A 23,866-nucleotide genomic window follows, 5' to 3' on the forward strand; every position below is an offset into this window, starting at 1 on the left:
GTACAGATCTGTGATTCAACAGTCTTGCACAATTCACAGCGCTCACCATAGCACATACCCTCCCCACTATCACCCAGCCACCCCATCCCTCCCACCCCCCCACCACTCCAGCAACACTCAGTTTGTTTCCTGAGATTAAGAATTCCTCATATCAGTGAGGCCATATGATACATGTCTTTCTCTGATTGACTTATTTCACTCAGCATAACACCCTCCAGTTCCATCCACTTTGTTGCAAATGGCAAGATCTCATTCCTTTTGATGGCTGCATAATATTCCATTGTGTATATATACCACCTCTTCTTTATCCATTCATCTGTCGATGGACATCTTGGCTCTTTCCACAGTTTGGCTATTGTGGACATTGCTGCTATAAACATTGGGGTGCACGTACCCCTTCGGATCCCTACATTTGTATCTTTGTGGTAAATACCCAGTATTTGCAATTGCTGGATCGTATGGTAGCTCTATTTTCGACTGTTTGAGGAACCTCTATACTGTTTTCCAGAGTGGTTGCACCAGCTTGCATTCCCACCAACAGTGTAGGAGGGTTCCCCTTTCTCCACATCCCCGCCAACATCTGTCGGGAAAGGCGCATTCTTAATTCCAAGACAAAGAGACTCCCAAGAAGAATCCTAAAAAATAGGGCTTGCTAAGTTTCCCTCAGTTTACTACAGTTACCTCGTACTCCTTAACCTGTCATATTCCTCCATGACTGACCCCTTTTTATCAAACCTAGCATAAAAATACACAGGTCTGGGGCGCCTGGATCGCTGAGTCATTAAGCGTCTGCCTTCGGCTCAGGTTATGATCCCAGGGTCCTGGGATTGAGCCCTGAATCAGGCTCCCTGCTCAGCAGGAAGCCTGCTTCTCCCTCTCCCACTCCCCCTGCTTGTGTTTCTGCTCTCGCTATCTCTCTCTTTCAAATAAATAAAATCTTTAAAAAAAAGTACACTGTTCTAACTCTTTCTTTGGGTCTTTATTTCCTTGTGAAGGCTCCCCTGTTACATATAATAAATAAGTTTGTATGCTTTCCTTCAGTTTAATTTTCTGACCCTACAAGATCAAGAAAAACTCTTTCCTCTTCTACACAATCAATCATGGTTCTTAAGTTACATGACCTTCAGATTCTTCACACTGTGCCTTTTCCATTTTATTTTTTGCACCTGGGTTTCCCTCAGTATATGAACTAATAATGTGTAATAGGGATCCTGGATTATCAATTCCTGAAACTATTCTAAATTCCTCTGCAAATTTCTCCCAATCTTATTTAGATCTTAGAAAACATGCAGCCATGACTCTCAGCTTAGAATGAGTCCAGGTCTTAAAAATCAATCTTATGGGGTTTTCCCTCTTCTGAAAGAGGTTTAACTTTAAGAGATAATGAGACTGAGGTTTCTGGCCAGCTTCAGGGTAGGGAAACGGGTCAAGGGAGAGATGGGGCAGAACAAAATTGAGGAGCGTAGAATGAGGGAAAAAGAATAAAACGAGAAAGGACTTTAGGTTTCAGTTGTGATTAGGAAGGATCTGAAAGACAAAATTGTTTTAATTCTTTTAAATTTTTTCTTTTACCTTTGTCAAGGAATCTCTTAAGGAAACAGTTTTGGTTCTGAATTTCTTTTGGCAGACTGTTAAGTATTTGATATTTTCACCTTTTTTGTTCTAAAGTGTCTCACAAATGAACTGTTCAGGTTGTATCAAAAACACAATTGTATGGCTTTTTTCTCTTGCTGTGGAACATCTAATAGTCACTCATTGCCGACAGATTAAAGCCTAGCATTTGGCATATTTATAGTTTAATCTTCAGGTTTATGATGTTTCCATAGTATATACCTTGTTACATGTGCTATTTCATCTACTCCTTCTGTTTTTAAACTTTTCTCTGGAAAAAGGTGTCTTCTGGGGCGCCTGGGTGGCACAGTTGGTTAAGTGTCTACCTTTGTCAGGTCATGATCCCCAGGTCCTTGGATCAAGCCCTGCATCAGGCTCCCTGCTCAGCAGGGAGTCTGCTTCTCCCTCTCCCTCTGCCTCTCCCCCCCACCTCGTGCTCACTTAAATAAATAAATAAATAAATAAATAAATAAATAAATAAAATCTTAAAAAAAGAAGAGACGTATCTTTCTAATTACTTCCTGAATCCCACACCACAGCAAGTTATGGTTCCTATTAAATTGTACTTATTCTGTGTTATATTTCCTAAGGCCACATTTTTGCTTTTATTGAATTATATGAGTTCTATAGTATTATCCTTGATCACTTTCCAGTTACTGTGTTTTCTTCTGGAAATTTCTCTTTCTTTTTCAGTGCTAATTGTGTTTAGTAATAACAAGGCTCGCGATTATTATTATTATTTTTTTAGATGAGCTTTTCTTCTTTTGAACCAAATTTTAGTTCAGAGCTTTTCTGATCAGACTGTAAAACCTCCTGCAAAGCACATTCTTTCTAGGCTTTGTAATGTGTAATTTCTTCCTGCCATCTTCATAGCCAATTGTTATTCACAGGTGGAAATAATACCTATGTCATCCATTACCTTCCTATGACTTTAAATAATCAGAGAAATAATCTAGGTTACTTTTGGTGTTATATTTTTTCCTTTATCAAATCAGAAGAAATGAGTGTGATGAGTGGTAGATCTAGGCATCCCAAGTCCCATACCTTTCAGTTAGCTATCTATATTAGATCCTCTTTCCCTACTCCTACTCACAGTAAAAGAACTAAAATCTGCTGCCTCTTACTTTTGGGCGTGGAAACCTCCTTCACAGGCCCTTTCTTTTCTTTAAAGATTTTATTTATTTATTCATGAGAGACAGAGAGAGAGAGGCAGAGGGAGAAGCAGGCTTCCCGCAGAGCAGGGAGCCCGATGTGGGACCCAATCCCAGGACCTGGGATCATGACCTGAGCCGAAGGCAGATGCCTAACCATCTGAGCCACCCAGGCGCCCCAGGGCCTTTATTTTCTAGTCCTAAATGCATAGTTAGGGCAAAATCTGGTGTGTAGAGAGCTGTGATCAACATACTGGGTTAAAATTTTTCAAACCAGGATATGTTTTGGTTTGCCTCATCATGCCTTATGGTATTTCATGTTTAGAGGGATTTATTTCCTTTCTTAGTCTTCTTTGTCCTGTTCCATCATTGGCTATGGAAGTGGTTTTGATTTATCTCCATCTTGTAATTTTGCTTGCTTTCCATTTTCTTCTCTATGTTATTTCTTTCATTCTGTCAGAGAACCCCCTAATCTTATCTAAGAAACCACCACTAATATTATTTCACATTATCTTCTTAGTAACATTTTAAAGTACATAAATATATGTTTGATGGATGCCTCAGATAGGAGTATAGTTAACCCTTGAACAACACAGGTTTGGAATGTGTGGGTTCATTTATATGTGGGTTTTTTCAATTAATAAAGGACAGTACTGTAAATGTGTTTATTTTCCTTATGATTTTCTTAATATTTTCTTTTTTTGATACAGTGCAGTACTGTAAATGTATTTTTTCTTAAGATTTTCTTATTTACATTTTATTTTCTCTAGCTTATTGTAATACAGTATATAGTACATATAATGTACAAAACATGTGTTAAATGACTATGTTATTGGTAAGTTTTCCGGTCAACAGTAAGCTATTAGTAGTTAAGTTTTGGGGGAGTCAAAAATTATACACGGATTTTTGACTATGCAGGGGGTCCCATACTCTAACACCCACATTGTTCAAAGGTCAACTATATAAGCAGAAACCTTAAAAAGTCTTGGAGCAGTCTTTTATCTGAGAATTTAGGCCCGTCTATCTCAGTGTTTACCAGTAGTCTTTTGTGGTCATGGCAAATGTTTGTTTCCACCATTTATTTGCCATTGTGTCTGTGGTTGAGTTCTTGTTTCAATAAAGGGGCTTTAATTTGTAGCCTGTGTGTAGTATCAACAACCTCTTTAGCAAAAACAAAAGTGGCACATCAATTTTATGCACTTTAATTTCCCACAGTATTTAACCCCATCTCCTGGCCTATTTGCCTGGTTCATTTGCTTCTTGCTACTCTGTATGCACTGTGTTGATGATATCCTAATTACATATCAGATTTTTATTATGACAGAATTTCTTGTTTGGGGAGTGGAATTTTACTTGCCTGAATTAAATATGAATTCAGATAAAAGTAGATACAGATTATCTCTAGCTTTATAGAATTGCTTAAACTAAAGTAACATTTTAATGGCATGTAGAAATACTTGATGAGCTTAACTGAGTCTTTGCGTGTAATAGAAATGTGAACTAAAATCAGTTTTAAGCCTTTCTGGGATATTTTTAAATTTTTTTTTTTTTTTCCGATCTCATCTTCTACTCCTTATTTTTTTCATTATAATGGTCACCATGTCTTTATCTAAGTTAGGTTTTCTATAATGAACTTTAAAAAAAATAGATTGTAATTTATCTCAATAAAATGACAAGAAATTGAAATAATTTCAAATGTAAGGCTTCTTTAGAAAATGTTTTCTTTAAATTTGTTTGAACTATAAAATGTATAGTTTTCCCCCAAAATTGATTTCTTTAATGGTTATAAACAAAATTTCAAAGTGTTTTAAAAAGTTATACAAAATTATTATGCATTTAGAAGAAACTATGTTACAGTGAGTTTAGTGTATATGAGAATTGAACATCTGCACTTTAACTACTTTTTTGGAGTGGGGTAGTTTGTTTTTATCTGGTATACTGTAATGAAACACTTCCCTATTTCAAATTCAAGTTTTAGGTTAAGTGAAAATAATCACTTAAATAATGAATTTTTTTAAAATTGGGGATCACATTGATTTCTGTAGCTTCTTTATTCTAAGCATTCCGGATTTGAACTTTCTCATGTAATAATTCTAAGACTAGAGAAACCTTTTCTGTTCCTGGCTTGAGTTAGTGTTTAGTTGTATTTTTAGTAACAGTCCTAACTCAGTAGCTATGTAACCACTGAGCGAAGATGGAGTCACAGGGTAAACTGGGCTTGCTTCCCACAGGGAGGGCTGGGAGTTGAGCAGGAAGGAAGGCCTGTTTGTCAGTGCCCTGTATGCAACTATGTCTGAGTAGGCAGCCGGCGACACAATGTCTCCCTTGTACAAAGTAACTCTCTTAGTGAGTGCTCAGATATGTGAGGAAAAAGTGTTTGGGTAAGTGAAGGAGAAGCTTGGGGTGTTTGAAGGAGGTTCTTCTCGTGTTTTTGTGGCATTTGGATTTCAGGGAGTGTACTATTTGTTGCGGCAAAGTACTGGCTTTGTTTTCAGTGACATTTTAGACTTTTTGAACAAGCTCTACAGTAGGCATATTGAAGCTTCTTACTTTCTAAACTGTGAGTTTAATTTAAAAAAAATATGATTTGTTTGTGATGAAAACTTAATCTGTGCTTCTTGAAATCAGTGAAAGCTAATTGTGGCATTTATTTTTGGGAACAAGTTCTCTGCTAGACTTAAAATCTTATACTTTTTCTAATCATTTTCATTCTGAAGTCAGAACCAGCTAGTGATAATGATGAAAACCACTAAAAACTAATTAGTGGTGTTTAAAATGTATACTGTTGATAACAAGGGTAATTTGCTTGTTTTAAAACACTGGGATAGTTGTTACTTAAGTGCCTATGATATGAAAGTTTTATAATTTTCAGTTTGAATACTATAAAGTTCAGTTTTCACCAAAAGAACTGGTTACTTTTCTTCTGGATATTTTGATTTTGTGATTAGCTAATATAAATGGCTGGTGTTTTTAGCATATCATTTTTATATTCTGAGCAGCATTTAATTATCAAGCTATAAGTAGTTAACTTTAAGAGTGTGTGCATGTTTATAGTGTTTTGCTTTTGAATCTGTCTAGTGGAGTGTGACAATATGAACCGCTTTGACCGGTCAGACAGAAATGTTCGGCAGTCTCAGGAAGGATTTTGGAAAAGGCCACCCCAGAGGTGGAGTGGACAGGAGCATTACCACCTCAGCCATCCTGACCACTATCATCACCATGGAAAAAGTGACTTGAGCAGGTGAGTCTAATTTAGATTATATTCCCTATCTTTTGATTAATTTTGAATCCTAATATTCCCCTGCCCCCTCAAAACTATTTTTTAATTTGGTTTTTAGAGGCACCAAAAAATATTTCAAATTATATATGGTACTAATTGGAATAATTTGTCCAATTCTTTCCTTTTGGCCCAAATCTTTTTTCATTAGCTTTATCATAAATAAAAGTATTTTATTTATGTCTGCGATTTGTACTTCATATTTTGGTGTGATTTTCTAGTTCTCCTTTGGGAATGATTATATGTTGAATTTGTTAAAGTTAGTTATTTTTAAAATAATATATGAAATTAGTGCCAAGTGATTTGTCTTCTTTTGCTTATATAATAAATTAAAACTTAAAAGTTCCTCAAGTACTGTTAGAAACGAAGATACTGTACAATGCCAGGATTCTTTTCCTTTTTGAAGCATAGCATAGTTTTTAATTTGATAAGGTATGTAATATGGCTCTGTAGTCAGTCAAACCTGAGGTCAAACCATGGCCTGACACAGATTAGCTTTGTGAGCTTAAATAATTTATTTAAACCCTCTTTATTTCAGTTTATCATCTGTAAAACATAGTTAATAATACCTTTCTCTCACTGTTCAAGGATGAGAGACAGAAGTGCTTGAGCAGTATATGGCTTAGAGTAGGCACCCAGTGATGGTAGTTATTATTAATTTTTTTCCTTTTCACTTCCTCATCTCATTTCACTAGGGATTTGAGATCATTTGGGGGCACAGTTACCAAGCAGATAATAAAATTGGATAAAGAATCAATGGAAGGGAAATGTGTGGGCCCATATAGTTCTTGAAGTAAGAAAAAAAAACTGGCTCTAAGAATCCTTGCAGCAAAAACAAAGAACAAACCTTGATGCATTACAAGATTTATTCTATACATAAGAAAGAATGTGTTTCTCCTGAACTGATTTGCTTTCATGAGACAGAAACCTGAAAGAAGTTGCTTTGCATGAGTTCTTAGAGAAGGGGAATACTTTGTGATATAGTGAACAGGTCTCAGCTTCCCAAAGTAGAAATGATAAATTCCTTAAGTCAGTTTTTTACTTATGTTCTCCAGTGCAAGCTACAAAGAACTCTAGACTAGTGAGAAAAGGCAGTTCTGCAATGGGCACAAAATAATGAGGTTTAACTAAGGATCCCTTTGTTGGTATAATTGGATAAAATGATAAAATGTAGAAGATCTAGAATACACGGAGTATATATTTTTCCAGGCATTATTTTGGCTGTTGTTTTTTTATAGCAGCTTTTGATAAGGAGTGGACATCAGAGTTGTTATTGTCAGGCAAGAATATGATGTAAAGATAGTCATGATTGTAAATAATGAAGATTATGCTTCCCTTACTTTTGATGGTTGGTTTATAAGAAGGTAAATTTGAGGCCAACTTATGAAAATTTAGAAGCCTAACTAAAATATGAATTGCTTATACTTCTGATAATATTTATTCATCCATTTAACAAATATTCATTGAGAACCTATATGTTGAACTCTGTGCTAAATTCTCAAGCTGGGTTGAATTTGGAAATAGTGTGAGAGGTGATAGCTGTGGATTGGTAATGGCTTCTTAGAGCATTGTTCTGAGGATTCTAAAAACAATTATGTAATGCATGAGCTCAGTTGGAGTCATTACAGTTATTGGTTATGTAGAAGATTCATGTTCCTCTTCCATACGAAGTTGAGTAGTAAATATTTCTTGGATGTTGAGTCTGTGGGAGAGGCAGGTATATTACAATATTAGTGCAGTACAATGATGATGGGTGCCTTAATTAAAGTGATTTATATAGGACTCCAGAAGCATGCAGCATCTGTTTTTTGTCTAAGGTAGTGGTGTGTAAAGGAGGTTACTATTGAATGGGTAAGTGTGACTGTAGAGATTGCAGAGGAGTGGTTTCTATAGGAGAAGGATGAGTATTCAGATGGAAAAAAATAGCATGTACAAAACCATATATCAGTACTGTGGCATTTTTGGAGAACTAAGTTCATAGCTGGATTGCTAGGTCATTTGGAGGAGTGAATAGATGTGCTCTCTAACTCTAACAGCAAAACTCTCTATTTTAAGATAACAAGTGACAAATTGCAGCTTAAAATGGGATTATAAATCAGACTGTCCCAAATGGAAGGAGTTACCTGGATGGAGGTAGTAATCTCTGTCCCTGGGAATGATCAAGCTGAGACTGAGTAGTCATCTTTCAGAAAAGTTAAAGAACATTTTCCAAAAACCATATTCCTAGATGTTAATAGGTGTAGAAGAGCAATTATCTGATCAAATAAGTACAGGAATAAACAAATTAATATTAAATGAGTTTTTTGTAAAGTGGACTTTGCATTGCCTTTAATATATATAGTACTATGATTTTGCAAAATGTGGTAAAAGATACAATATGTAGCCATTTTGTAAAACATATGACTGCAGATTCCTTTTACACAGTGTATTTTGAGGGACTAGTAATTTGTGGATCACACTGTTGATTCTCAGGGAGGAGAGAGAAATGCACCATATTCTTGGGGGTTGCTCATTTGACTCAATGCAGAACTTCCCAACAAGTGGGCACACTGGTTTGTCATGAATAGTTATAGGTTAACCGTTTTATTGATCCCTTCAGGCTTTCGGGTGGCCAGCTGGGTTTGGGTTATCTAGATTCCCTAGAACTAGTTATGAAGTTGGGTGGTACAGAGGGAAACCCCATTTAAGACAAGGCTTACTCTCCAGTATACCTTAAAACTATTCTTTTCTCTCCATGCCTTGATTTTTAAAAGCTTGGATACACTAATCCCAGGGCCTTTTTGACATTACATGTGTAAAAGTATCTCTTCCCATTCTATGACTTCTTGAGTGTAAGTTCCCTTTCCTTTCTGTCCTTTAATTCCCATCATTGTCTTTTTTTTTTTTTTAATTATAGGAATCTGTCTTATCCATAATTTAGGGGACTGGTAGTTCAGTTTCCTTTATATTTTTATCATAATACTATGCTCTCTTTTCATCTGGCCTAAGCTTTCACTCCTTTTTCTCCTGCAACCTCCTTCTTTCCCTGTACTTTTCATTATGCTGTATGGAATTCTCTCACATCCTAACAAACTCACATTTTTTACCCCTTTGCCTACATTCTCCTGATTGCAACTGAAATCTCACTCTTTCCTAAATGTACTAGTTCCATAGTAGTATTTTTATATGAAGGATTCTTATTTTCCAATCACTCTAGTACTTTGCTGTTTAGAGGTGGGGTCTTTGTCCTCACTCCTGATTTGCTTCTAATCAAAGTATTCTTCAGTCTCTTTCCTCGAGACTTAGGGCATTTGGCTGTATCAAATCCTCCTTATTGGTCCCTACCCCTCGCTCACAAAAATCTTGACCCTTGGCTTATTTTCCCTCTTCATTGTAAGCTTTGCTGCAATCCTGAATGCCTCCAGCATTCATGTACATGATTCTTTAACCTCCTGGCTCCTTAGTTTCTTAGAATTCTCTGTATATGAGATCATGTCATCAGAGAATGGAGATAGTTTTACTTTTTTCATTCCCATCTGGATACTTCTCTTTTTTTACTCCTGCATAATTCCTATGGCTAGAACCTCCAATATAGTGTTGAGCAGGAGTGGTGAGAGCAAACATTTGTGCCTTTCTAATATTACGGGTAAAGCATTCAGTCTTTCACTGTTAAGTATGATGTTAGCACTGCTTTTTCATAGGTAGTCTTTATCAGTTGAGGAAGTTCCCTTCTATTCATATTTTGTTGAGTGTTTTTGTCATGAAAGACAGTTGGAGTTTGTCAGATGATATTTCTGTGACTATTGAGATAATCATTTTTTGGTGTTCATTCTCTTAATGTGGTATATGACATTGACTGATTTACAGATGTTGAACCAGCCTTGCATTTCTTGGATAAATTCTACTTGGTCATGGTATATAATCCTTTTTATGTATTGCTAGATTCAATTTGCTAGTATTGTGTTGAGGATTTTTGTGTATATATTCATAATAAGTATTGGCCTATAATTTTATTTTTTTGAGATGTCTTTGTGTGGTTTTGGTATTATGATCATATAGATTGAATAGGGAAGTGTTTCTTTCATTTCTGTTTTTGGAAGATCTTATAGAATTCACCAATGCTGTTATTTGGGTTTAGGCTTTTCTTTGTGGAAATTTTTTTGATTACTAGTTTAATCTCTGTAGATGTTCTGTAGATATCTATTGGGTTTTGTTAGTTTGTGTATTGTTCACATCTTCTATTTCCTTGCTGACCTTTTTTCTAGTTCTGTCCATTAATGAGGAAGTATTAAAGTCTCCAACTATAGTTTATCTTGTAGGGAAGGTCTGATAGCAACACATTCTCTCAGTTTTTGTTTATATGATGATGTTTTAATTTCTCTTTAATTTTGAAGACTAATTTTGCTGGATATAGAATTCTTGGTTTACAATCTTCCCTTTAACATTTTGACCCCCATGCTTTCTTATGAAAAATCAGCATGTCTTCTCATGAGTCATATTTTTCTTGCATTGTTCAGGATTCTCACTTTTTCTTTAGCTTTTGATAGTTTATGATGTGTTTCTCTTAATATATTTTGGAGTTTGTTGAGCTAATGACTAAACAATTTTTTTTTAAATGTTTTGAACCGTAAGTATCCCAGCCTTTGCCAAGGGGCTCTATATGTGTATGTGTTTAGGGATACTTTGAACAACCTGGTATTGCAGCTCTGCCTTAGCCTTCGTTTCCTCCTTGCTCAGAGACTCACGGTCAGTCAAATGTGAGAGGTGAAGGTCTTTCCATGTATTTCCTTGGCATGCATAGCCCTACATAGGTGTATGGCCTTCTCTATGTCCAAGAATATGTTGGGGCATTTCAAAGCCTCCTGTAGGCATCTCCTTCCTCAGGTTTTTCTTTAAGTTTTTCGATCACCATCTCTGGCAGCTTGAAATTTTAAACAATTGCACTGATTTTTTCCAACAAATGTGCTAGAGATAAGGCTGTTCCCACTGAGAAACCTTGGAATTGGGTCAAATAAAACAACTGAGAATGGGCCTTTTCTTAGGGAGGTGCTAGTTAGGTCAAATAGTAACTATTTTCTGGAAATGGTGCTTTTCCAAGAATTCCAAACCCAGTTTACCATTCACCCCTCCCCCTAGTGATTGCTGAATTTCACTGCTATTATGCTTGTAAGGCTCTTGTTTTTCAAGCTACCACGGAGCTGGGGAGATAGGCATGGCAATAGAGTAAATTAAAATCCACAGAGCTTGTTCTCACCAAGATTCAACTTTTTTTTTTTTTTTTTTTTGGTAAGTGCTCCTTGGTTGTGGCAGGCATTTGGTTGATTTCCATAGTACTGAATAAGTTGATTTTGACAAATTCGCCAGTGTTCTCAATGCTTTTATGGAGGAGTGGACTTTTTGGAGATCTTTATTCTGCCATTCTAGAAATACTTCCTTCTGTCTTTTTTTTAATTAATGGACTTCATTTCTTAGAGCAGTTTTAGTCTTAGCAATATTGAGCAGAAAGCACAGAGAATTCTCATATACTCCCTCACCTTCTTTTATACAATTTTTCCTATTATTAACATCTTGCATTAGCTGTTCCAACTGATCAGTCAGTATTGATACACTTTTTTTTTAAGATTTTATTATTCATTTGGGACACAGAGAAACAGAGAGAGAGAGAGAGAGAGAGAGCATGAGCAGGGGGAGAGGGAGAAGCAGGCTCCCCACCGAGCCAGGAGCCCGATTTGGGGCTCGATCCCAGGACCCTGGGATCATGACCTGAGCCGAAGGCAGACGCCCAACCATCTGAGCCACCCAGGCACCCCAATATAGATACACTGTTATTAACTAAAATCCATAGTTTACATTAGGGTTCACTCTTTTGTACATTCTGTAGCCTTTGACAAATGCATAATGATCTGTATCTACCATTACCTATCATACAGAATAATTTCACTCCCTTAGACTACCACATCCTCCTTGTATTATCCCTTCCTTCTCCCTCAACCCCCACCAATACTAATGGCAACCACTGATCTTTACTGCCTTCATAGCTTTGCCTTTTCCAGAATGCCATATAAGTTGTAGTCTTTTCAGATTGGCGTTTTTCACTCAGCAATATGCATTTAAGTTTCCTCCATGCCTTTTCATGGCTTGATAGCGCATTTGTTTTTATCACTAAATAATAGTCTATTGTGTACGTGTACTATATAGTTCATTTATCCATTCACCTCCTGAAACACATCTTGATTGCTTCCAAAATTTGGCAATTATGGATAAAGCTACTCTAAACCTTTACGTGTGTAAGTTTTGAACTCATTTTGATAAATATCAAGAAGCACAGTTGCTGGCTCATATAGTAAGATGTTTAGTTTGGTACAAAACTGCCAAATTGGCTGTACATTTTGCATTTTCTCCAGCAATGAATGAAAGCTCCCGATGTTACACATCCTCACCAGCATTTGGTGGTGTGTTTTGAATTTTAACCATTCTAATAGGTAGGTAGTGATATCTCATTGTTGTTTTAATTTGTAGTTCCCTAAGGATATATAATATTGAGCATTTTTTCATATGCTTATTTGCCATTTGTACATTTTCTTTAGTGAGATGTCTGCTTAGAACTTTTGCTCGTTTTTAAATTTGGTTTGTTTTCTTGTTGAATTTTAAGAGTTCTTTATATATTTTAGATACCAGTCCTTTATCAGATATTTTACAAATATTTTTCTCCCAGTCTGTGACTTCCTTTTCAAATCTCCTAATGGTGTTTTTTCAAAGAGCAGATGTTTTAAATTTTATGCAGTCAGGTTTATAAATTTTTTCTTTCATGCGTTGTACTTTTGTGTTGTCTCTAAAAAGTTATTGCCCAACCCAATGTCACCTGGATTTTCTTCTTTGTTACCTTGTAGTTTTACATTTAGGTCTTTGATACATGTTGAGTTAATTTTTGTGAGCAATGTGAAGGATCATTTTTTTCTGTATGGATTCTAGTTTTTGGAGTATCACTTGTTGAAAAAACTATCCAGTCTCTTTTGTTTTTTTGTTTTTTTTTCTTTTTGTAGGTTTTCTTTACTTTTTAATTGAAGTATAATTAACATACAGTGTTATTAGTTTCAGGTGTACAACATTTTGATTCAACAGTTCTGTACATTACTCAGTACTCACCATAAATATAGTCACCGTCTGTCACCAAAACAGCATTATTGTAATATTACTGACTAAATTCTCTGTGCTGTACTTTTCATCTCTGTGACTTATTTATTTTATAACTGGAAATTTGTACCCACGAATACCCTTTACTCATTTCACTCATCCCCCGACTTAGATTCCCATTGGCAACCATTAGTTTGTTCTCTGTATTTAAGAGTCTGTTTCTTTGTTTCTTTGTTTGTTTTTTAGATTCCACATATAAGTGAAATTATGGCATTTGTCTTTTTGTCTGACTTATTTCATCTAGCATAATACCTTGTAGGTCCACTCATGTTGCAAATGGCAAGATCTTTTCTTTTTCTTTTTTAAATAGCTGAGTAATATTCCATTGTGTGCATACACACACTTACACACACCACATCTTTATCCATTCATCTATCAGTGGACACTTGGGTTGCTTCCATATCTCAGCTATTATAAATAATGCTGCAGTAAACATAGGGTGCATGTATCTTTTCAAATTAGTGTTTTTGTTTTCTTGGGTAAATACCCAGTAGTGGAATTACTAGATCATATGGTATTTCTGTCATCCTGTCTCCTTTGAATTGCCTTTACTCTTTTGTCAAAGATCATTTGACTATATGTGTGGATATATTTTGGATTCTCTCTTTTGTTCCACTGATCTATTTGTCTATTTTTTCATCCGTACCACAGTCTCGATTACTGTCACTTTATGTAGTAAGACTGGAAATCAGATAGTGTCAGTATTCTGACTTTCTTTTTCTTTGTATTGGTTATTCCAGCTCTTCTTCCTGTTCATATAAACTTTAGAATCACTTTGTTGATATTCACAAAATAATTTGGTGGGATTTTGATTGAGATTGTGTTGAATCTAACATTGAAAAAATATAAAGCCATGAATATAAAATACATATATTTAACTTTTAATATACAATTTTTATTAAAGATGAAAAAAGAAACACTAAGGGTTTTGTGAAGTTGAAGTGCGACTCGGATTAGGAAATAAATGAAGAAGAAAAATTCTCTTTCTCCCTGTCTCTTACACACACATTTCCACTTGCTATTCTAACGTGTGAATCACAAGCCTTCAGATTAGCACAGAATCATACATCTTAGTAATTGAGAAGCTTGGGTAGAAGTGAAGGATATAAGTATATGGGTACAGCCACGTAATTTGGAGAGATTCCTTTAAAACTGCAATAATGATTATGCAGTGATGTGATTATTAGGTGTGTGGATTGAATATCAGGTGCTGCTATTGTATGGATTCAGTTTAAATGGGTTTTAAAAAAGCTTATCTCTTTGAGATTCCTTTTTAGTTATTCTGATCCCATTTCTGGGGGATGATTTTATTGGCTGTACTTCTAGAACAATGTTAAATAATATTGGTGATGGTGGACAATTCTTTCTCACGCTTCTATAACTACTGGACTCATTTTTGCTGTAACCCATACCTGTATTGGTTCACTTCTTCATATTCAACAGCCTGCTTGGCCTGTGGTCAGCTACATAGAGTCTGCCTGTGCCAACACACTGCTAACTGTCCAGGGTATTCCCGCAAACAGCATGCAGTCTTCTGTTGCTTTCACTGTCTGAGTTCTCTACCAGAAATCCACGATTGTTAAAATCTGTATACAAATACAGATTTATGCCTGTCAACTTATTATGAGGTGTTGGGTCCAATAATTCCTCTGTTGTGTCATATTTATTTTTCTTTACATTCTTTATGTCTTCAACCCTCGGGTTGTGCTTGTACTCTTGGAAAGTGATTTTGCCTCTCATTCTGTTTTAAAGGTTCAGATTTCCATGTGTGAACTGCATCATTCTCTCAGAATGTGGAATCTCAAAATCCTCATTATCTTTCTGTCCTATTTTTTTCCTCTCCTGTCTTTAATAGTGTCCTTTTATTTTCTGAAAATAACCCCTGTTTTATATTTGCTTTCTGTTCCATCTTTGTTTTCTTTTGCCTCTTGACCTTTTCAGTTATCTTCATTTTTTTCCAGCAAAGTTCAGTAAGGTGTTAATGTTATTTCCAATGTATTGTCAGATGGTTTCACACCAAATACACAAGTATAAACAAATTGTGTTAAAATTTACCAATTGGGGAATATAGGTGAAGGTTGTATGGCCTTATAGTATTCTTTTGACATTTATGTTAGAAAATTTTTTCAATATAAAGAAGTTGGAAATTATCGTAACAACAATAATACAATAGCAGTTAGTTTTTATTTAACATTTACTGTACGTCAGGCACTGTTCCAAACACTTTAACATATATTACCTCATTTGAGACTCATACCAACCTAATGAGGTAAGTACTCTTATTATCCTCATTTTATAGATCAAGAAAATGAAGGATTGCTAAAGTAACTTGTCCTGTTACTAGCTAATTGACAAAGCTGAGATTTGAACTCAGGTAATCTGTGCAGATAATATAAAAATAGGACATGGGCCTGCTTTCAAAGGGCGTGTAATCTAATTAGAGGTAACAGCTATATAGATTTCTTTAATTGTACTAAATAAATTAAGGATCCTAAAGTGCTAGTTTTATCTAGTTGAGGGGATCAGGAAGGGCTTTAGGAGGAAGTAGCATTTTAGTATGAGGAGAATATGTAAGTTTCATTTTGGATCTCATAGTGGAAGTATTTGAAATGCAACCTAAGGTATATCAACTTTATTTCGCACTGGAATTTCGCACAAGAACATTGAGAGTTAAAGAAATTATGGCCCAAAGATATTAAGTATTTTCAGTAGGTAGTTACTGTCAGTCAGGATTTAAACCTTAATCCTAGGAAAGAGGTGGCTCTTTTATACCATTGTGGTTTTCTAGATACCAAATCTTTGACCCTATATTATTAGTGATAAAGACTTGTGGCTCTTCCTTTGAACGTTTTTAATTCATTAGTTCCTTGCATGTGGTTAATATTTAGTAAACCTAAAATAAGCCTTACTCTGTACCTGTTTCTTATAGATTGCAGACCAGTCTCCTTCCCTCTCTAATCTTTGTTTTATTCACTTGGTAACATAGCAGGTAAAGTTTAATTTGATTATTAACTGGGATTTTTTAATGTAACTGCTTCCAGATTATAATTTTAAAGTAGTAGCTAAAGAACTTTAGAATTTCAGCGATGGAAGCTTGAAAAGAAACAACCTAGGGGTTAAAATCCATGATCCTTAATATTCAGTGAAAGCAACAGCAACAAAAATAAATAAAAAGCTAACTGGTCTCTGACATAGAGGAAAAGCATATATAGTCTGTGTCTTCATGGAGTTTATAATTTGGCACAGATTGCAAATGAACACAATATACTATGTCAGGTAATATGGTGGGGCATACTAGAAGGGCTCTATAAGGACACCTGTGGAAGTACCAAGCCCTGCTTTGGGGGATTAAGGAAGCTTTCCCTAGGAAATGCCAACTAATTTAAGATGAAGAAGAGTTACCATTCTCCAGATCCAGTGTGCAGTGGAGGGCAGGGTGGGTAGCCTGGCCAGGAGTACAGAGAGATTGACATAGGTTTGGAGATGGGGGAGATTGTAGCATGCTTCAGGCAATCTCAGGTAATTGACTGTGGATTAAGAAGTCAGTCTGTGGGAGGCAGATGTGTTAAGGGATGAAGTTAAAGAATAAATTGGATTCAGGCTATCTTTGGCCTCTTAAGCCATATTTAAGAGTATCCCTGTCCCTGAAAAACATGCCTTGCACTTTGTGCCATTGCTTTTCATTTTCATTCTCCAGAAAGCCTTCACTTTTCATTCCAGTCAAATTCAAACCTCATACTTTATAGTTCACCCAGGTTCTTTTCTGTCCAAGAAAATCTTCCAAAGTATGTCAGCTTTTTTCTCGGAAAACATCGCTTATCTCACTCTTCATAGGCCAGATGATTCTATATTTTTGTTTTACTGCTTTGCTACCTTATTATTACTATATATTTTTTATCATTTCATGTATAGATTGTCCATTTATTCAGTAATGAATGGTTAAATCATATTAATTGATCAGTATTTGAAATTTAATAATTCAACTATAATTTGAACCAATAAAAATAAAGCAGAATTATATATAAATACATTAGGTCTTAACTATGGATCAAAATTTAAAAGTTCTTAAATTTTTTTTCCTTGGTTAAAACAAAAATCAGACCTGAAATCAAATATGAAAAATAGTTTCAGAGAAATATAATCTTGTAAAAATCAAACTTATATTGAATATTTAAGAGTTTGGGGATTTGGGAATATTTGTTTAAAAACTAGAGAATTTAGTGAAAACCATGTTTCTACTTTTTCAGTCTGGTTAAAAATTAATGTGTGTGGCTTTTGCAAATTTAATGCATCATGAATTTAACTTTAATCCTGATATGTTAACATAGCCATTATATTGGAGAGAATACTCTTTCAGTGTGTTATTTTATATATTTTATATGTTTTTTATTTTTATATTTAAATATACATATATATGCGTATATATTGACATATATAAAAAGTTCATGTCTTAAGAACCAACTGGAATTATGTATTATGTGAATGAAGTAATTTCAAAATTGCTGTAGCTTAATGACTTCTAATTAAAACATTGTGTTTTTCACATCTTTGAAACACATCAGCCCTAGTTGTTTATTTTTTTTCAGCATGTATATTGTATGAAACTAAAGGGAAGTTTAAATTTTCTTAGAGTCAATTTTTTTTTTTAAAGATTTTATTTATTTACTTGACAGAGAGAGACACAGCGAGAGAGGGAACACAAGCAGGGAGAGTGGGAGAGGGAGAAGCAGGCTTCCTACCGAGCAGGGACCCTGGACCCTGGGATCATGACCTGAGCCGAAGGCAGCCACTTAACGACTGAGGCACCTATGCACCCCTTAGAGTCGATTTTTTTTAAATATAGTTTAAGATTAGAAATACATGGTGTATATAAGACTTTTTTAAAACCAAGTTTAACTTTGGGCGCCTGGGTGGCTCAGTTGGTTAAGCGACTGCCTTCGGCTCAGGTCATGATTCTGGAGTCCCAGGATCGAGTCCCACATCGGGCTCCCTGCTCGGCGGGGAGTCTGCTTCTCCCTCTGACCCTCTTCCCTCTCATGCTCTCTATCTCTCATTCTCTCTGTCTAATAAATAAATAAAATCTTTAAAAAAAAAAAAAAACCAAGTTTAACTTTTATTGGAAAAGAAGATTTATCAATAATGTAAAAACAAAATAAGAAGTAACAGTTCGTCTGTCTTAACTGTTTTATGGGACTTACAAGAGACTGGAATCTAGGGGTGTGTGACCAAACTGGGAATTAACATAGGCAGCATAGTTATGGGGCTAAAAAAAGATGTGAAGTTCAAGAGGCCAATTAAAGTCAAAAGCTAAAGCGCAGACAATCTGTTCAGGCAAGGAAAATAAGTATAATTTTTTTCAGGCAAGGCCTTTCCCTAGAGTTTTTTGTTTCTCTCCATTTCCTAAGGAATAAGGTTTATTCACCAATGTGTAAAATGCACAAAAAGGGGGAGGAGTGAGAAGATAATTATATTAATGAGAACTAGAACTGATATCATATCAAACCATGTCATTATGGTTTATATGATTGGAAATTTTGGTGGAAATAAATTCAGTGTCTGAGGTAAGCAAAAGTCAAAGGCTATGTGATAATGATAAATGATTTGTAATAATCACTGCAATAATTTCATTACCCTATTTCTTTCTGAAATTATATTGTATATCTTTTCCTCCAACTTCTTCCCCTGCCCTTCCAGAGGCTCTCCCTATAGAGAATCTCCTTTGGGTCATTTTGAAAGCTATGGCGGGACCCCCTTTTTCCAGGCTCAGAAGATGTTTGTAGATGTACCCGAAAATACAGTGATACTGGATGAGATGACGCTCCGGCACATGGTCCAAGATTGTACTGCTGTAAAAACTCAGTTACTCAAACTGAAACGTCTGTTGCATCAGGTGAGTATATGTGAACATTTTTAGCTCTGAAATTTTGAATTGCAAAATGGATTAACTTTACTTTTTTTTTAAGTTAATTGGGTTTCTAACATCTATTCAAATTTCTCTAGAAATAATGCTTGTAAATAATACATAACAAACTTTCGTTGGAGAAAACATGGGATTTTGTGTGATATTTCAGTACAGTCCCCAACATTTATGAGCTGTGTGGTATTTGGTAAGCCAATTTTTCTCCTGTTTGTTTATTTTCGTAGTACCCACATTTAAGATTATTGACAGAATTAGAAATAGTAGTTGTAAATTTAGAGATCTAATACCTGAAGTATGGTATTCAGGCATTTAGTCATCAGTGGCTGCTACTATAATTTCAGCTAAGTAGGAAATAAACAGCAGTTTTTACTTACATAATCATAGTCATATAATTTAATTTTTGTTTGAAAGCTTCAAGTTTAGTCTTCCTCAGTCCTTTCATTTTTTTAATTTTTTTATTGTTATGTTAATCACCATACATTACATCATTAGTTTTTGATGTAGTGTTCCATGATTCATTGTTTGTGCATAACACCCAGTGCTCCATGCAGAACGTGCCCTCTTTAATACCCATCACCAGGCTAACCCATCCCCCCACCCCCCTCCCCTCTAGAACCCTCAGTTTGTTTTTCAGAGTCCATCGTCTCTCATGGTTTGTCTCCCCCTCCGGCTTACTCCCCTTCATTCTTCCCCTCCTGCTATCTTCTTCTTCTTCTTTTTTTTTTTTCTTAACATATATTGCATTATTTGTTTCAGAGGTACAGATCTGTGATTCAACAGTCTTGCACAATTCACAGCGCTCACCATAGCACATACCCTCCCCAATGTCTGTCACCCAGCCACCCCATTCCTCCCACCCCCTGCCACTCCAGCAACCCTCAGTGTGTTTCTTGAGGTTAAAAATTCCTCATATCAGCGAGGTCATATGATACATGTCTTTCTCTGATTGACTTATTTCACTCAGCATAACACTCTCCAGTTCCATCCACTTTGTTGCAAATGGCAAGATCTCATTCCTTTTGATGGCTGCATAATATTCCATTGTGTATATATACCACATCTTCTTTATCCATTCATCTGTTGATAGTCCTTTCATTTTTTTGAGAAAATCTAGACTCATAGCAGTGATGTGACTTGTCCAAAGTCCAAAGACACAAGGTGAGCTGATGTTAGAACCTGGCTTCTCATTCAATAGTACTTTTTTTTGTTCAAACTTACAGACAAGGTCAGATAAATAGCAGAAAACTAAGGAATAAAATACTAATTTTAAATCATGGATATCTTTTGGTTAGTTTTAAAGCTGTGTTTATTTTTTGTAGACTAGCCACGTTTTTGCTTAAAATTATGGTTGAGAATGAACAATCTAGCTTCTCTGCTGAATTTATTTTCTAGATTACCTTTCTCAGGATTGTATGTTATAGCTTCTTATGAACAGGGACCAATTCTTAGAATTCCTGGTGTCAATCAAAACCAAACTCTTGATATATGCTCAGTAAAGGCTAGTTGAAGTGAAGTATGGCTCCTGTGTTAGTAATAGTAATGACGATTTGTGTAAATATCCTGTTGAATTCATGAAAATTGTTATGTAAGTACTTGATGGTGGATTCTTTGGACTACTCTTCTCCATTCTTGTGGATGTTGGATTACTTTTTGAAAATAAACTCTGTGCTATGGCTGGGAGCAAGAAAGTGGAAGATCTTTTTCAGATCTGAGATCCTGGGACTTCTTTAGAGGGAGAAAGAGATTTCATGATTGAAATATCCAAACATAGAGCTTAGGGTTTTAACTGTAACTAGGAGATATACTCTGGTTTATAGTATTTTTCTGCTCACTAGTCTGGGGAGATTTTCTTTTCTTTTTTTTTTTTTTAAAGATTTTATTTATTTATTTGAGGAGAGAATGAGAGAGAGAGAGAGCACATGAGAGGAGGGAGGGTCAGAGGGAGAAGCAGACTCCCTGCCGAGCAGGGAGCCCGATGTGGGACTCGATCCGGGGACTCCAGGATCATGACCTGAGCCGAAGGCAGTCGCTTAACCAACTGAGCCACCCAGGCGCCCAGGGGAGATTTTCTTATCAGAAGCTTCAGAGTCAAAGGAAAGAGAAGGTAGAAGTGGTGGGGAGTAGCTAAAATATGTTCGATATATACTTTGAATCAGTCCTTGTACTACCTATACCACATACCCTCTTTTTTGTCTGGGTTTATTGCTCTGAAACATGAAGCACGATAAATACCAGCTAACCAGACCAGGCCTAATCTCTAATAATGGGAGAAATAGAATAATTCAGGAGAGAATACATGAAATGATAACCAATGATAAAATACCATAAAAACAGAAAACTTTTTTTAGACACATTAAGAAAAACTGTGACTCTCTTAATGGGTTCTTTTTTGTCATTATGACCTCTGAAATGTTATAGTAAACACTGGTTAAGTTAACTTTACTTTTTGTTTATGCAGTGAAAACAAAATTATGAGAAGAAAAATTGCAGAATCTTTTTAGGGCATCTTTGAAATTTCCCAAAATGCTAATAGAAGTTAAAAGCTGAATGAGTTTAAGATTTCATATAACTATCTCTATTTTTTCCAGTTTAATATTACTAAATTTAAAGAAGTTCAGTATGATACATATACATAGTTTTAAAACATTCACATAGTATTTAGAGACTTAATGAAAATGCAGTATTTCTGTCCTTCTCTCCACCTCAATTAACCTTTTTAGTCTGAACAGATTACCATCTGAAGATTTCTCTAGAGCTATCATGCAGGGCTTTCCTTTTGTCATATTCTGGGATTGGGTATACTATTTCTTGTGTATCTTTTTTTGTTTGTTTGTTTATTCCCTCATTTTGCTAGAGTATATATTTAATTTACTTTCTAAGAGAGGGCAAATGGATGGTAAATTTTTTTTAGTTACTGCATTACTGAAAATTTCTTTTATCTACTCTAATATTTGATATTAATGATTTGGCAGGGATGGAAGAAATGAGTTTTCCTTTAGAAGTCTGAATGCATTGCTTTTCTAGGATTCAGGTTAGCCACTGAGAAGAGTCTACATTCTGATCCATTTTACATTTTATATTGCCCGTTTTTATTTTTCTGAGAGATTTGTAATTTTTTTTCTGGCACTTTAATCTTTTATTTCTGGCATTATGTAGTTTCACAGAGATGTCCTGGGATTTGAGTTTTGCTGTAGTTGTTTATATGTTTCCCACTTAATGTATGGATAATTTAGTAGACTCTTTGGAGATTCATATTGTGTGAAATTTTCTTTTTTTTTTTAACTTCACTTTCTCTGCATCTTTCTGGAATTCTTGGTAATTACAAACTGGAACTTCTGAGTTGATTTTCAATCTTTCATCTTTTTCTTTCGTATTTTCCTTTGGATTTGATTATCTTTTCTGGTATATTTGCTCAACATCATATTCCAGCTCTTCATTTCTGTGAATTACTTATCTTGGCAATTGTATCCTCATTTCCAAGAACTCTTTATTATATACCACTCCTTATTCATATCATTCAATTTTTGTTTCATCACTAACTATATTAAGTAGAGTGTTCCTGTTAGGTTTTGTTAAGATTTCTTAGGTTCATTGTATTATCTCTCTCTTTCCAAATAGTCATTTTGTTCTTTGTGTTTATTTTGGTTTCTTTCTTTTGGAATCTTTCTTCAAATATCTAATGATTATTTGTTGTTTATTAATATTTAAGAGTGAGGAATTAAAAAGTTGATTCAGGACTCTTTGTACATGGGCTGGGCTGGTCAACTGGCTGGCTTGATTTTATAGTACTAGATGGATAGTGGAGGACCCTGAGTATCTATTGAGTGGAGGATTTTTCTTTCTTAGGTTGTTCTATTTTCTCCAGAGAAGCAACCTCTGATTTTTTTTGCTTGGAATAGAGGTAGAAGACTGGAAGTCTGTTCTTGCCTTATGCAGACTTCCAGTTAATTCCCATCATCTTTAACTCTGATCGGTCATATTCTTACTTTTTTCAGTATCTAGCATTTTGACCCTGTTTGGGGTTGTGGGGAGCAAATTGGTTCTCTTTTTATCCATGTTCCCCATCTATACATACTTCAGGTCTTTTTCCAGTCCTGCTAAATCACTTATTAAAGTTTCTGTCCCCTTTGTAATGCTCTTTATCATTATGGTTTATATGTTTTTAAAAAATTTCTTCTCTGTTGGGAAGCCTGGGTGGCAAAGTGGTTAAGCGTCTGCCTTCAGCTCAGGTCATGATCCCAGAGTCCTGGGATCAAGCCCCACATTGGGCTCCCCGCTTGGTGGGAAGTCTGCTTCTCCCTCTCCCGCTCCCCCTGCTTGTGTTCCTTCTCTCACTGTCTGTCAAATAAATAAATAAAATATTTTTTAAAAAATTTCTTCTCTATCATTTTAATATAGGTTTAAAAGAAAAGATAAAAGTATCTCTAATCAGGGACACCTGGGTGGCTCAGTTGTTAAACATCTGCCTTCGGCTCAGGTCATGATCCCAGGATCCTGGGATCGAGTCCCTCATCGGGCTCCCTGCTCAGCAGGGAGCCTGTTTCTCCTTCTCCCACTCCCCCTGCTTGTGTTCCCTCTCTTGCTGTCTCTCTCTCTGTCAAATAAATAAATTAAATCTTAAAAAAAAAAAGTGTCTCTAATCAAAAGTCCTCTTCTTTTGGGGCACGTGGGTGGCTCAATTGGTTAAGCATCCGCTCTTGATTTTGGCTCAAGTCATGATCTCAGGATGGTGAG

General features: G+C 35.5%; 1 protein-coding gene across 10 annotated transcripts in view; it reads left to right on the forward strand.

Annotated features, from left to right (window-relative positions):
• The window catches only part of CCSER2 (coiled-coil serine rich protein 2), a 191,114-nt gene that overhangs the window by 86,619 nt on the left and 80,629 nt on the right, over nt 1-23,866 (forward strand). For 8 of the 10 annotated variants that reach the window (XM_027590133.2, XM_027590117.1, XM_027590125.2 and 5 more), the window contains 2 exons: nt 5,841-6,003; nt 18,907-19,102. In XM_027590133.2, coding sequence (XP_027445934.1) covers nt 5,841-6,003; nt 18,907-19,102 — 359 coding nt within the window. Of the gene's footprint in view, nt 1-4,986; nt 5,144-5,168; nt 5,323-5,840; nt 6,004-18,906; nt 19,103-23,866 lie in introns of those variants that run through there. The other 2 variants (XM_027590181.1, XM_027590192.2) reach the window with 2 other exon arrangements.

Source organism: Zalophus californianus, chromosome 15 (assembly GCF_009762305.2).
Source record: "Zalophus californianus isolate mZalCal1 chromosome 15, mZalCal1.pri.v2, whole genome shotgun sequence".
Classification (NCBI taxonomy): domain Eukaryota; kingdom Metazoa; phylum Chordata; class Mammalia; order Carnivora; family Otariidae; genus Zalophus; species Zalophus californianus.